The following is a 14459-nucleotide window of genomic DNA, read 5'->3' as shown; positions in this document are numbered from 1 at the left end:
GAATCTAACCGTGTATTAAGAATTTGGATTTTAGATCCCATATTTAAGTTTGTCTACTTTGAGGTCAAAAGTGTCCAAAATTAAACTTTGTTTGATTTCATCTAAAATTGAATGGTTGTGTTCTTTGATAAGCTGAATCTAACAATGTATTTAGATTTTTTAGTTTTGGGCCCCGTTTTCAATTGGTCCACATTGAGGTCCAAAGCGTCCAAAATTAAACTTTTTGTTTCATTTCAACAAAAATTGAATTCTTAAGGTTCTTTGATATGCTGAATTTAAACATGTAATTAGATTTTCTTTTTTGACCCAGTTTTCAAGTTGGTCCACATTAAGGTCCAAAGGGTCCAAAATTAAACTTGTTTGATTTCATCAAAAATTGAATTTTTGGGGTTCTTTGATATGCTGAATCTAACCATGTATTTTGATTTTGGGTATTGGACCATAATAGGTAAATGTCCAATTTCAAAATTTTAAGTTCTTGGACCACATTCGTTCTGTGTCAGAAACCTATGCTGTGTCAAATATTTATTCACAATCCAAATTCAGAGCTGTATCAAGCTTGAATGTTGTGTCAATACTTGCCCCAATTGTTCAGGGTTCCACCTCTGTGGTTGTATCAAGCTGCACCTTGCGAAGCATTTAAGTCTGAATTACATTTGTTGAATGTGTTTTTAGTCAGATTTTTTAACCATACCAGATGAGACAGAATGGTTGTGGTAAGCCACTCCATAATAATGAATGATATGTATACTGCTTAAGTGGTTAATTTATTGTAGATAATTGTGTTTATTAGTTTTACCACAAAGGTCAAAGCAAGGTTAATGTTAACATGCAATATATATTGTCTCTTTTTAAATTGTAGTATTACATCATTGCTTTAAAACATCAAAATGCACTTAAAATATATCTTACTAATTGATCAAAGCATACTATTTTGTTACTACACATATACCTGTGTATCAATATACATCATACATCATTTGATTCAAACAATGACACACTTTGCAAGGTGTGTAATTTTTTTACGATCAATTATGATACTTGAAACTTACGTCTATACAAGGGTGTAAAATTGAGGACTGGTTACAGTGAAGTTATATGATGGATTTACTAGTGTCAAATTTATCAAGTTGATTGATCTAAACTTAAAACCTATACCACTCATTTGCATATTTCATATTTGATTTGGACTTGGTTAGAATTAGAGTGTTTAATTTTTGAAGTGTTTTTATATACCTGGATTATCTTAACTTCTGGTAAGTCAAGGAAATAATTGTTGTACTAATTCAAAATGACATACAGATCAGTCATAATAAAAAAAATCTGTCTCTTAGATCTGGTACCTAATATGGCATTTAGATAAATTATATATAAGGTCCAAGCTTAATTAAATTTTTTAAGATAAATTCAACCTGTGTAATAGTATTTTACTCAATGAATTACACCTTAATAAGATGTATAATCATACTTATTTAGGCGATTACATGACTAAATATTTATGAAAATTTCATATTATCTCGTATCTGGAATAAGCCCAACCTCTTATCCCCAAAATAAAAAAAAGTGGACATATACTTTAACCAAAAAAAAACTAAGTTTTGTGCACCACAAAACCGTGTCATAAACTTCTGTATAAATATATAAACTAAGTTAACAATTAACTATACATGTATAATTTAATTTTTAATTTATATACCTAAGGTTCAGTATGGGCAATTATGAATTTTAATTTAAGTTATTAAAGACAATGTACTGTTATGATTTAAAATTATAATTATAATATCTTTGCTTGATATATGGCAACACAGGGAAACAGGTACAAATGAAATTGAAATGCTGTGTTTTTTTTATGTTTGGTGTACAGTACAATACATGTATAGAATTAGGTTGTTTTGATGATTACAATTATTAATAAAGTTGACACACAGGTAAACAGGTCGTCCTAATATGATTTATAAATCATTTGTACACATGGCAGGATTCAAATGAAATAATAACTCTGAATGTATTTGTTGAATTATTGTATGATGTCCTTGAATTTCAACTGTGCAGAGAGGTAGAAAATTGTCCTTTGGTAAAGATTTGACTTTGTGAATATTTGGTACAATGTTATCTAATATAGACTATCTGCTGACATAATTTGTGTATTGATCAAACAAAGGAGAAATAAATAATCTTTAAGAAGTATAAGTAGACCCCAGAGGGTTGGAAGTCTTGACACTCATCAGGTAAGTTTTAGATTGTCTTAAAAAGTCTACTTGAAAAATAGGAATTTTATAATTTTTGCATAAATTAGGGGTGATAATAGAGGAAATGAAGTCCTTCCAATCACCTTGGGAAAATTAAAGAGAATTTATTTTTCTTTAAAAAATTATATTTGTTAAGATATTCCATATTTTAACTGCGTAAGTTACGAAATTGTTTATAGAGATGTACTTTCTTTAAAAAATGTATTCCCTAACTTTTGAAAATATAAAATGTAAAGGGTCTGTTGACCAATTTATTGCAAAAACATTTCTTATGAGAATAGATTAAAAGGTAATACATTTTTACCACTTTTTTCCTATAATTCTTTTAAAGGGGCATTAGCTGTCAAATTCATGTTCACTGATTTGACTCAAATTCTCATATTTGATTTATTACATACTAAAACATATATCCAAATGATAAAAAGTCTAAAATAAACAATTTTCAATACATAGGCTTGATAATGTGTATCAGCATTTTGTATCAGCATTTCGTGTGTATTTTAGTCTAGACGGCATCTAATTAACTATCGAGGTGACCTCCGAAGACTGCCGACAGTCATATAACCCATTATAAACATAAATATATAATTAGATATAGCGAACTCGTGCAATTGGATTTTTCTAGGTCTGTCTGATTTCATATAATAGGTTAAAAATATATGTTAATCATCGTTTTTACCTGAATCAGAATGAGTTTTTGTGGATCGAATCAGTCAATCAAATGGTTTACCCTTGTTTCACTTTCAATGTTGACATTCTTTTCCTTTTAATAACGGAACACGCACAATTCATGCTTAACCCATCTCTAGCTAAGGGGTTAAATTGAAGGTCACATTAGGTCGAATTAGTCAATTGCAAGGGAATAACTCATCAGTGATGTTTCTTAGCTTATCTTGACAAAATTGAGCCAAACTGGCTGCTAAAAGCGAATTATTATATCACTAATTCACTTTCATGAATGATTGATAAAAAATAAATCATATATTAATTTTTTTATATATCTTGAAGCTAATGACCCTTTAACTGTAACAAGAATGGACTGAGTTATTGACAATTAAAAACTAGCCCCATACTGTGGCTTCATTATTCATTGTGTACTATTTTATGTTAATATAAAATGGAACAGGGTTTTTAGCTTTCCATGAAATAAAAATGCCATGAGGCTTGTATGCAGAATTTTTTAAAACTATGAATTCAAGTTTTCACAAAAATAAAAATTTTCCTCAATTCACAAAAATAAGAATTTTTCTCAATTCACAAAAATATAAATGAAATGTATATCATATTCCCCATTTCCATTCTCAATTTTATATGTTTTCAGAGGTATTACTGTTTTTTATGTTACATATAGTCTGTAGATTGCTATTTTTTGTGTGTTACATAGCCTGTATATGAAGAGGGGATGCTTACACTTTTCCTGAAAGGACTTAAAATTTAGGAAATTTATGAAGGAAAAGGCCTTGATTACTGTAAAATAAACTTATTATAGCCTGCTGTGTTTCTTAAATAATTTTTCAAACACTATAGAAATGCACTAAATAAATATAAAATATGTAGGTGTTAAATTGGTGGCTACTCCCTAACATTAAACAATTTAATTTCATCATATATGGGATTTTATTATAAGTCTTTTTTAAATAGGAGACAGAGTGAAGTGTGTATTTCCTTTTGTGTATTAAACCTGAAATGAAATTATTTTAATATGAAATCATAAAATTAATATAACATTAATGTTTATATGAAATTTAATGCAGAAGATAATACTTTTTGACATTTGTTTACATGGGAACTACTTCAAAGAAACCAGACAGCCTATTTGGCATTTTATAATGATTTAAAGTTGTTTCAAGGGAGATAATTCATAATTACAACCTATTCAAGCTGATAAATTACCACTAAATTTGTTTACATTAGGACCATTTATCATGCCTAGCTATGTAAATAAATAGTGAGTCTGTTATGCAATGTATGTAGGTAAAAGTAAGAAAACCAATTACAAGTGATATTTATTTTTGATTTAGCCAAGCTGGGAACTGCTTCAGTTTTTGTCTTGTTTACCACCCATTCAAAGTTTATAATAACAAATGCAATAAAAAAAAAGATACCAAATATCTCAATCTGTCCAATGAAAACAAATTAACCATACCAAAGATAAATAGGTAGATTTATTTCCATTAAATGTCAATAATATTATACCATGTAAAATACACAAATGAACAATGACAAACGAAAATTTTTAAATGTACCAGTAATTATTTCGGGGGAGTGGGGGAGTACAATATACATATAGGTATAACCATGGAAGTATTATATTGACGTCAGTATAATACTTCCATGGTATAACTGAGTAAAATGATAATGGATAAAAAAAACTCAATGAAAGATAATACATTGGTTGAATTTTCAATACAATAATGTTTCGATCAGTTATTTAATGAAAATGATAAAGAAGATAAGCAGGTCTAAAACTTATAATAAGGACTGGGGGTGGGGGCTCTGAGGGGTCCAGAAGAAAATAAGGGGAGTACAAGAAAAAACCACAGAAAAATGAACAAAAAAATATAAAAATTTCTGTCATCAAGTTGGGGGGAGAGGGGTGAGCAGCCACTTGGATCTGCCTATGTTCTAAGGCGAAAAAAAGCAGAGTGTTTTGCATTAATCTGTTGCCAGTATGACTATTTGCTTATTATTGAAAGACCACTTTGTTTGTTTATGGACAGTGTGTTCTGGAATCCAAGAGCTTAAGGGTTCAGGTACTGGGTAAATTGTTAGTTGCTGCTTCTTGAGTGCTCAGATTTTTACAAAATTGAAATTTAGGTTAATTGTTTTCTAGGACTAATACATGAATATCTATTGGTCCCAATTGGACTAGAGCATGATGTAATAGACATTATCTAGTCCAAACTGTATACCTGAAATGCAATTATATTATCTGTTTTTAAATCCCCCATTATGACAACAGACATCAGTAATAATTTATTAACTGGAACATTAACTCAACTGTCATAATCAGGTGTCCATTTACCGCAGGTATTGTAAGTTACTAAACCAGAAAATTTTGACACTTTTTGTAACTTAGATAAGTAGTACTATACACAGTTAGGTGTGTCTGTCTGGTCCTTTAAAGACAAGGTAGGCTAACATATACAATTTTAATGCCAATTTTACTAGTATATAATTATGGCTTTGCCAATGAAGGATAAAACATATATTTATTGTTCAATTAATTTATGATTTTTTTCTACATACATCAATTCTAACTCCTTTTTTTATTTCAGTCCTGTTTTTCTATGTGTTTCAATGCTTATTTGTTTTTTCTATGTGCATCAATGCTAATCCCAATTTTACCATGTTTATCAATGGTTATTTTTTCCTAAGTGCAAGTGGCATTAGTTGAACACTGGTCATTTTATAGTAACAATTATTGTGAAATTCTTTTAGTTGAGGTCTTTTTATTCATGCAAATCTCTTATTCCTTGTAAATTTGAGTTGTGTATGGTCTACCTCCGTTATTTCTGCTCTTCAATATACTTCATCATGATCTTACCAAAAAATATTTTTTTGATATATATATATATATATATATATATATTTCTTACTATTGTATGTCTTCCTGGGCCAAAATAAGACATTTGTAGACTTTTTCCCCTTCTGTTGAAAACCAAAGTATGTTACTTGTCTGAAAAAGTCTAAATCATACCATGACGGCTTAAGGTTACAATCAACCATTAGATTTTATGGGCGCAGCCATTTTATGAGCATAACATGGTATTCAGAATTAAGAGTATAGCTAATCCTGATTGGTTGATATGTTCGCCCGTTATATTTTGTTATTAGAGACTTCGTGCATTCTGCATTATACCATAGGCCAAATAAATTATTTTCCTTAGCCCTAGCGGAACTGAGATGTCCTTTAAACGCTAGGATGAGACATGTATTTTTAAGTGCAAAATTGATGGGCATGGGAGATAAGTACAAATTACGCTAAGAAAAGCAACGCAAACCTATATTTTTTGGACCAAAAAATACTGTCCTAATAACTTTTCTTTAATTCTAGCAAGGTTGCGTTAAAAAAAACAACTTTCTAAAGTCTGTATCTTGAAAAAGGCTACCATTGTCGCCTATGGGGAAATTAATTGTTTATTTCAATCTTAAGGTTTATTGTGTATAACCCATTAAAAAAGATTGAATTTCTAAGTTAACCCTGCTTTTTGTACAAAGAAAGATAACTGAAGAAAAAAAAAATATGGAAGGTGCAGTTCTCTTGAATAATCTTTCAAAAGTTGATGTCGGAGATAATATAGCAAAAAATAGAACCAGCAAGATGTATACAGATGTACACCTGTAAGGTATCTACAAAAAATGAAACCTTTCAATAAGTTGAGGATATACACAGTAACAAGCAGTTCTGTAAATATTTGATTTCATATATCTCTTGGTTACAGTGATGAAACATGATTGTAGGCTGTGTGTATTTTTTTCAAAGAACAATAATTTTCATGAGAAAAGTGAGAAAAAAAATTTGTTTCCATTGAAAATTAGAAAAAAAGAATATGACGTTGAGTTTAAAAAAAATGTTGTCCCTGTATGTTATTGAATTTTTTTAAATTTTTTTTTAAATTTTTTTTTTCATAGTTGAAAAAATATAGAGAAAAAAGCATTACCTCCCTAAAAAAAATGGTCTGTGCCTAATATATGCTGTTTTTAAATTTGACAGGTTAGACATAACAGCATCATATATCACTAGAGTACTTATGAAACACAAATACCTGTATTGAATTGTAGTTTTTATACGCCCGTTTACGGGACGTATTATGGTATACTGTTGTCCGTCTGTCCGTCCGTCCGTCGTCAACATGTTGGACATTAACTCAAAAACGCTTTAACCAATTTGCATAAAACTTTGGTGGATTGTTTATATCTATTGACGTGAGCTCCCTTTCGTTTTTTATAAATTTTAGATTTTACGTTTCCGAGTTATGGGGTTTTATTCATTAAAAAAAGGGGGATTTTCCAGTTTTCGGACAATAACTCAAGAATGCTTTCACCAACTTGCAAGAAATTGTGGTGAATTGTTTCTTTCTATTGACATGAGCTCCCTTTCGATTTTTATATATTTTAGATTTTACGTTTCCGAGTTACAGGGTTTTTTTCATAAAAGAGGGGGGATTTTCCAGTTTTCGGACAAAAAATCAAAAATGCTTTCAGTAGTTCCTATGAAATTTTGGTGAATTATTTATATTTATTGATGTAAGCTCCGTTTAGAATTTTATAAATTTTACATCTTACATTTCTGAGTTATGGGGTTTTATTCATTAAAAAAGGGGGATTTTCCAGTTTTCGGACAAATTAACTCAAAAATGCTGTCAGCAATTCTCATGAAACTTTGGTGAATTGTTTATATCTATTGATGTAAGCTCCCTTTACATTTTCATAAATTTCTAATATGACATTGAGAATTAATTGAACTTTATTGATGAAATCTTTAATTGAATATAAATTCAATTCATATAACCAATTTCAAGTTCTTTGACTACATTTATTCAGAAACTTATAATATGTCAAATATTTAATTACAATCCAAATTCAGACCTGTATCAAGCTTGAATATTGTGTCCACTTTTGCCCCAACTGTTCAGGGTTGGACCTCTGTGGGCGTATCCAGCTGAACTCAGCGAAGCAGTTTATTGATTGTATTTTAGTAATTTTTTCGTCTCACTTCATTAGCAGGAGATCTAGATGAAAGTGATGGAGAAAAAAAATTTACCAAATATAGAAGGGGCATCTATTATGCAAGTGCCTTAGGTTTTAAATGATCAAAAGTTCTACTAGTGTACCGATAAACCTATATGTTTTTTTTTTAATATAGTGGAAATTAATAGCATTCGTAGGTCTGTACAAAAAAATATGTGGGAAAGTTTTAAGATGTTTTAAGACGTATAGATTTTCATTACAAAGTTTGTTTTCCAGTTTCTATAAAGATCTCATAGAGCTCCTCAAAAACTGAATAGATAGATATTCAATATCTTAAAATTCATATTACTTCTTCTTATGTAACAGAATCCTCAGGTGTTGGACAATGTAATAGATAATGATATTCATCAACGAACATCAATAATACATCTGCTTCATTAGATGCAGGTGTGAGACTCTTAAGCATGTTAAGTATTGAAAAAAAAATAACATTATGTAAAGTCAATGTGTTTACAAAATAAACAGATCTTTTCAGTGTATATAGTACATTACAAAGTGTTTAGATAACTGTCAATAGGAACTTTAAACCATACAAACTTTTTACACTATAGTAAAGCTAACTTTGAACATATATTTTTATAAAGAATCTATCGAAGATACTTTTTAAGTCCTTTTAAATTTTATTCTAATGTCTATATGTTTGATCTTCTGAAAAAAATGTATCCACTTGGTTCAGATTTTTATGACAAAATTTGATATAGTTCATGTGAACATTTTAAAATCTGTCTCATTATGTAGTGGAGTAACCTAAATTATCTTTTAATGATGTAGGATTTACAAAATAAAAGTTTATTAGACTTTTTTATGAAACATTTTTCATAATAATGTTTACTTACTTGAAGTATATGGTTTTTAAATCTTATATAATTAAATTTTGATCAAATTCTGATCAATTTTATCTTCCGAATAACGAAACCTTGGAATTAAAGAGATATCGTAAGGGATAAAAAAAGAGTTCCCATTGAAAGGATGTTGACCGGTTGATAAGGAAAGCAAACAGTGACCAAAGTTTTGTGTTCCGTAGTTTAATTTTGACGAAATGAACAATAAAAAGGCGGTCACTTTAAAAAAAAATATATAATAATACTGATGGAGTGCTGAGTCAATGTGTATGTTATAAAAGTCTATGATTTTTAATGGATTTTTATTTTAACTGAAGTTCAATCGAACAAGGTTGAAACAAATATAGAATAATATTACATGGGATTGATTTGGATTAAAGGCAGTTTATTTTATAGTTGTAATCTGAGTGTGATAAACTTTGTACATGTATACTGCATGTTTGAATTGCTAAATGGTAGAAAATTGCTTTTGAAAGGACTTAATGCACTATAAACTGTTTGTGGATAGTTTAGGGAGGTTCAACTTATTCAACAGTAAAATTTATTTGAAGTAACTGCTACTGATCCCAGCTAGTTTGGATAAAGAAGTGTACTTTTTTAGTGTATAAATATTTCTGATTTATTTAAACCATTGACTAATGTTTGCTGACTATGGTTTGATCAAGTGATGATATTTTGGATTAAAGTTATCTAAAGATCAACCATTGTATTTATGAAGTCTTTCAAGTTTATATTTAGGGTTCTATATCTTAAGTGATGTGGATGATAAGACACTATAAAGGTTGAATAGAAACATGGTGTGCTGGTGTTCAATTTGAACAAATGCTTATTTTACGGATAAAAAGTTATGAATTAGTATTTAAAATCTTTGATTTGATGTTATGACAGAATTTGAATAAAGTAGATGTTGTAAACAGAAACAGCTTTGCAAGTTATGAAAATTGTGACAATGAATTTAATGGAAAATGGCTTGAATGTTTCAATTGGAAGTGTCGGTAATTTGGTGCTTTATTGGATATACTTGACTATTGGATACAACAGGTTTTCTGAAGCTTTTGGAAGATTGATGTTTGTTGTTTTCCCAAATGGATGTTATGACTAATCCACTCAAATGACAAATGAAGATTATATAATGCTTGTTCATATTGGTGAATTTTGATGTTTTGTCAAAGTCCAACTAAAAGGGCAATGATCATATTGTAAAATTTCCAGTTACATTATTATATGCCACAAGTGATGATATTTAATGAAGTGAAATATATCTTAAACCTTTGCAGTGACAAGCATACCTTATTTGAACATATTACAATTTATTTACTTTTTTTTTCGAAAACTAAATGTTTTTTTTATCAGAATTTTTTGCATAAAAAACACCCATATGATCATTAAAGAAGATGCTTTTAGATGATATTGATAAGAAACTGATGCCCAAGATTTGTTTCAACGGAAATAGATATTATAGATTATGATTATGAAATATAGTTTTTTTTCTGGATGAAATCTAACAAGGGTTTGATTAGAGGTAAAGAGCTCAATTGACTGGGATTGTTCTCTCTCTACAAGCCAGTGACATAATATTACAATTAGAAGATAAAAATTGTCCGTTTCAAGTATTGGATAGTGTTATGATTAGAAAACATCTTTTTGACTGAGGAAGATATTTCGTAATTGATGATTTTTTTATGAAGGATTAATGGAAAACTATAGTTAAATTGGCATGTGGTTTGATAATTTGAACAAATATTTGTTGAATCCGTTTTGACATGGAAAAACCAAAACTAGATGCATGTTAGTGAGTTGTATTACGTAAATATCTGAAAAGTGCAGCATCTAAAAAAAAATATTGTAAAACTTTTGGTATAGAGTGTTAGCTTATTTGGAAAATAAATAAATTATAACTGAAATGGAATTAACAACAAGACAATTACAGACGGGAAGGAAAAGATTGGATGAACTAACACATAACCTATGCAGGTAATAGGAACTGTTTCATACAATGTCTTCTAAGGTCAAATTAAAATAAATGGGCTACATCACAGATTTTGGTAAAATCTTGGCTCATTGAACTATATCTGGAAATTGAAAAGATACTGCATTTATCTCTTTTATTATCTGACATATCTTTCTGATTAAATTCTTTCAAAATAGGTGAATTTTGTAAAGAAGCACATAAAATTGGTGAAAAATGTTCTTAAATTTGTCTTAAAATCATCAAACTTCCAATTTCAAATCCATAGATTTTACTTTAAAAACAATAAAAAAAAAGATAATAGGGTCACAGACTTGGTTTTTACATTATACAATCATTCAAAGTGGTGTTCTAGGTGAAAGAATACCAAAACTGTTGAAATAAGTGTAGTATCATCGTGTTGTAGACCACTTAAAACATTGATTTTTACGTTTTTCACTTCCAACTAGATAACAGATTGGTTAATAGTCTAAAAACGAAGTCGATGACCATGTGATTATATTATATCATTAAAACAGTTAATTCTGTGGATTTTAAATTAAAAAGATTAAAAACAGCAATTTCATTAGCTGCAAAGTTGAAGTTTTGGAAAAAAAGTTTGAAAAAAGAAAAGTTTTATATTTGAAAGCTCAGTTAAACATGTAATAATTCAAATTCATTAAGCACAAATAACGCCCAATAGAGGGTCAATGAAATACTAGTATATATACAGATCACAACAAGTACTATATATAACATAAACAGTAAATACATGTACTCTCTACATAGACAACAATAATATTTGGTACAAATGAAACAATAATATTTGGTACAAACAAGACTTTAATGCCTCCTATCCCCAGTACTAGTGACTGTTTTAAAAGGGAACAAAGTAATTTTACTTGTTTCTTGTTATTATGTATAGAGTTTAGTATTGCCGTTATTTTGTCTTATAAGATTATATCCCTGTTTAAATTATTTATTTGTAAATTTATTTTTATAAATCTCAGAATTTTGTTTAATCTAAAATTAAAAAAGAAACTTAGAGTCATCCTCTATTGGATTAGAAATATATTTATTTAATGTTTTCTGTCTGTGTAATTTCTAGTTTCCTGTCAAAGGTCAACCGCTATAAATGACTAGTAGATGTCCTAACTGAGTACACAATTTTTTGTGAAAGATCTCTTACTTAAATACTTAACTACCGCTTTTGCAAACTGTGTTTCAAAGAAATTTGAATTAATTTGAACATTTGATGTTTAAAAAGATTAGAGTTGCCTCCCCTATCTAACAGAGATCTCTGAAAAAAGATATATAGAAATCATTCATAAAAGTGTTACTTAATGCTACATAAAATATTGATGAAGCTACTTAAATAACTTCCTATCAAAATAATAAGACAACTCCCCTGGTGTGTCTTATCCCAAAAAATAGCTGAAATGTTGTTTATCGACTGTTTATCAAAGTATACAAACATTACTTGTCTTTTTCTGTGAACTGTGTGAAGTTCTACTGGATGAATGATTAACTGCTGATAATAGGGTAACAGACTGATTTCCTTGCTTAATTAAAATGTAACTTTTGATTTCTCACCTGTTGAGGAAGTGATTTGATGTTCATGTGTTTTTCTTTTTAAATAATTGAGGTAATAAGCAGGTAACACAAGATTTTTGAAAAGGTGGAATTAGGATTAAATTTCTTGATTTGTTTATCCGGAAAATACATCAAACATCAAAAGATGTAAAACTGACTTTATACAAAGATGTCTACTAATCTTGAGCCATTGAATTTGAATTTGAATTCTTTCATATATCCTTTTTTATAATGAGTTGCCTATCTTTTCAATGGATCCAAAACAGGTCCAGGATCCAAAGACAAGGTGATGCTTAAATATATTTTGATAGATTTCAGTATTTAGATTTTTTTGAATTTTTATTGATGATGATTTTTTTTTTGTCTTTTCAAATATTCCTTTTATATAGGCAATTTTAATAAGCAGACCTTTTTCAAAAAGTGCACTTCAAATATTCTTATTTTCACATTTAAATAAAACCAATCAACTATCAAGACTCTTAACACAATATATTCTGGTGTTTTACAATGGCTACATTATCATGAGAAAGGAGAGATCTATTAAGGGTAGGGTCTGAATTATTTAGTTTATCAGGACAGAAAAATATTGATTTTGTCAATGAAATGTAACTTTATTACAACCAGCTTGACTATGTAATGATAGACTTACACTTGGATTCTTGTCTGTTGGCTTGCTCAGTGTCACTGAATATAAACTTCAGTGATTCTGACAAAATACTGTAAATTCAGAAGTTATTGCATGCATTTATTATTACAATTTTAAAAAAATGGACAACAATGTGAGATTAATTATTGCGATTTCAGAAAAATCTGCATACAGATGTATGTATCAGATATCAGAATGCAAAGTCTAATTATTTTGATACTAACCCAGTATTATTATTTGCATTAATAAAAACCTCGCAATAATTTCTGAATTTACAGTACATGTGATTTAGCAAGATATTTAATACAGCTTGGGACTAAAAAGAAACAGTAAAAAAAAATTGATCTTTTTTAGATATATTTGAGGATACATATATAAAAGTCTGTATAAGTTTTGAATGTTATAAGTAAAGAAATTTGTATTTTCTAATTTCAGGATAGTATTGGAAAGGCAGCAGGTGATGGCCCACAAACATATAGCCATACCAACATGGCTGGAGGCCTTGGGACTGTCAGAATATAATGGGCTGTTCCATACTTATAATGGAGTAGAGGTAAGCTTACAAACATATAGCTATACCAATTAACATGACTGGAGGCAGCCTTGGGACTGTCAGAATAGAATGGGGGTGTTCCATGATTATAATGGAGTAGAGGTAAGCTTACAAACATTTAGCTATACCAACATGACTGGAGGCAGCCTTGGGACTGTCAGAATAGAATGGGGGTGTTCCATGATTATAATGGAGTAGAGGTAAGCTTACAAACATATAGCTATACCAACATGACTGGAGGCGGCCTTGGGACTGTCAGAATAGAATGGGGGTGTTCCATGATTATAATGGAGAAGGGGTAAGCTTACCTATATACCCACATGACTCAATGCTTTAAAACTGTTAGAATATGATATCTGCTCCATGATTTGAAATGCTGAAAGTAAGTGATTTTTAGGGAAATGATATTTTGGTACTTTCAAATATTGGTCTTCATAAATATAACAATTTAATAAAATGTTCATGATTCAGTTAGCATACCATACACTTGCACACAACACACATATATTCTTATCCATCTCATTTGTCTTTCCATTTGCCAATCTATCTCTCTTTTTTTGGTTTAATATTTATTTATATAAATCACATTTTTGGCATTTTTGGCTGGCTGGACAAGGTTCAAAACAACCTTATAGTATTGTGATGTGGGGCAGACAGGTGGAGAAAAATGGGTACCCAGTTTGTGTAATCAGCTCCTACTACAATTTTCAACCCAGATTCCTTAACATTCACAAAAAATTTGCACACATGTTGAAGTTGTTCAACATCCATAATTAATTTGATACCCATTTTTCCGGACTTTAGTAAACACCCTTCTCCATTGTTTAAAAAACAGTCTACACAATCTGGCCTGTTGAGAGTATTTGATAAATTG

General features: G+C 29.5%; 1 protein-coding gene across 7 annotated transcripts in view; it reads left to right on the top strand.

The window, feature by feature from the left end:
* LOC127729197 (breast cancer anti-estrogen resistance protein 3 homolog) overlaps positions 1–14459 on the top strand; it is a 36488-nt gene that overhangs the window by 6348 nt on the left and 15681 nt on the right. Inside the window, exons 1-2 of one of the 7 annotated variants that reach the window (XM_052236887.1) lie at positions 1048–1256; positions 13468–13585. In XM_052236887.1, the coding sequence (XP_052092847.1) occupies positions 13493–13585 (93 nt within the window). In that variant the 5' untranslated portion in view covers positions 1048–1256; positions 13468–13492. Of the gene's footprint in view, positions 1–1047; positions 1257–2026; positions 2229–5220; positions 5382–10288; positions 10820–13467; positions 13586–13624; positions 13688–13737; positions 13786–14459 lie in introns of those variants that run through there. The other 6 variants (XM_052236886.1, XM_052236889.1, XM_052236884.1 and 3 more) reach the window with 6 other exon arrangements.

This window comes from Mytilus californianus, unplaced genomic scaffold (assembly GCF_021869535.1).
Source record: "Mytilus californianus isolate M0D057914Y unplaced genomic scaffold, xbMytCali1.0.p SCAF_2, whole genome shotgun sequence".
NCBI lineage: Eukaryota > Metazoa > Mollusca > Bivalvia > Mytilida > Mytilidae > Mytilus > Mytilus californianus.
Note: the sequence above shows the minus strand (reverse complement) of the source record. Positions and strands in the feature narration are given on the sequence as shown.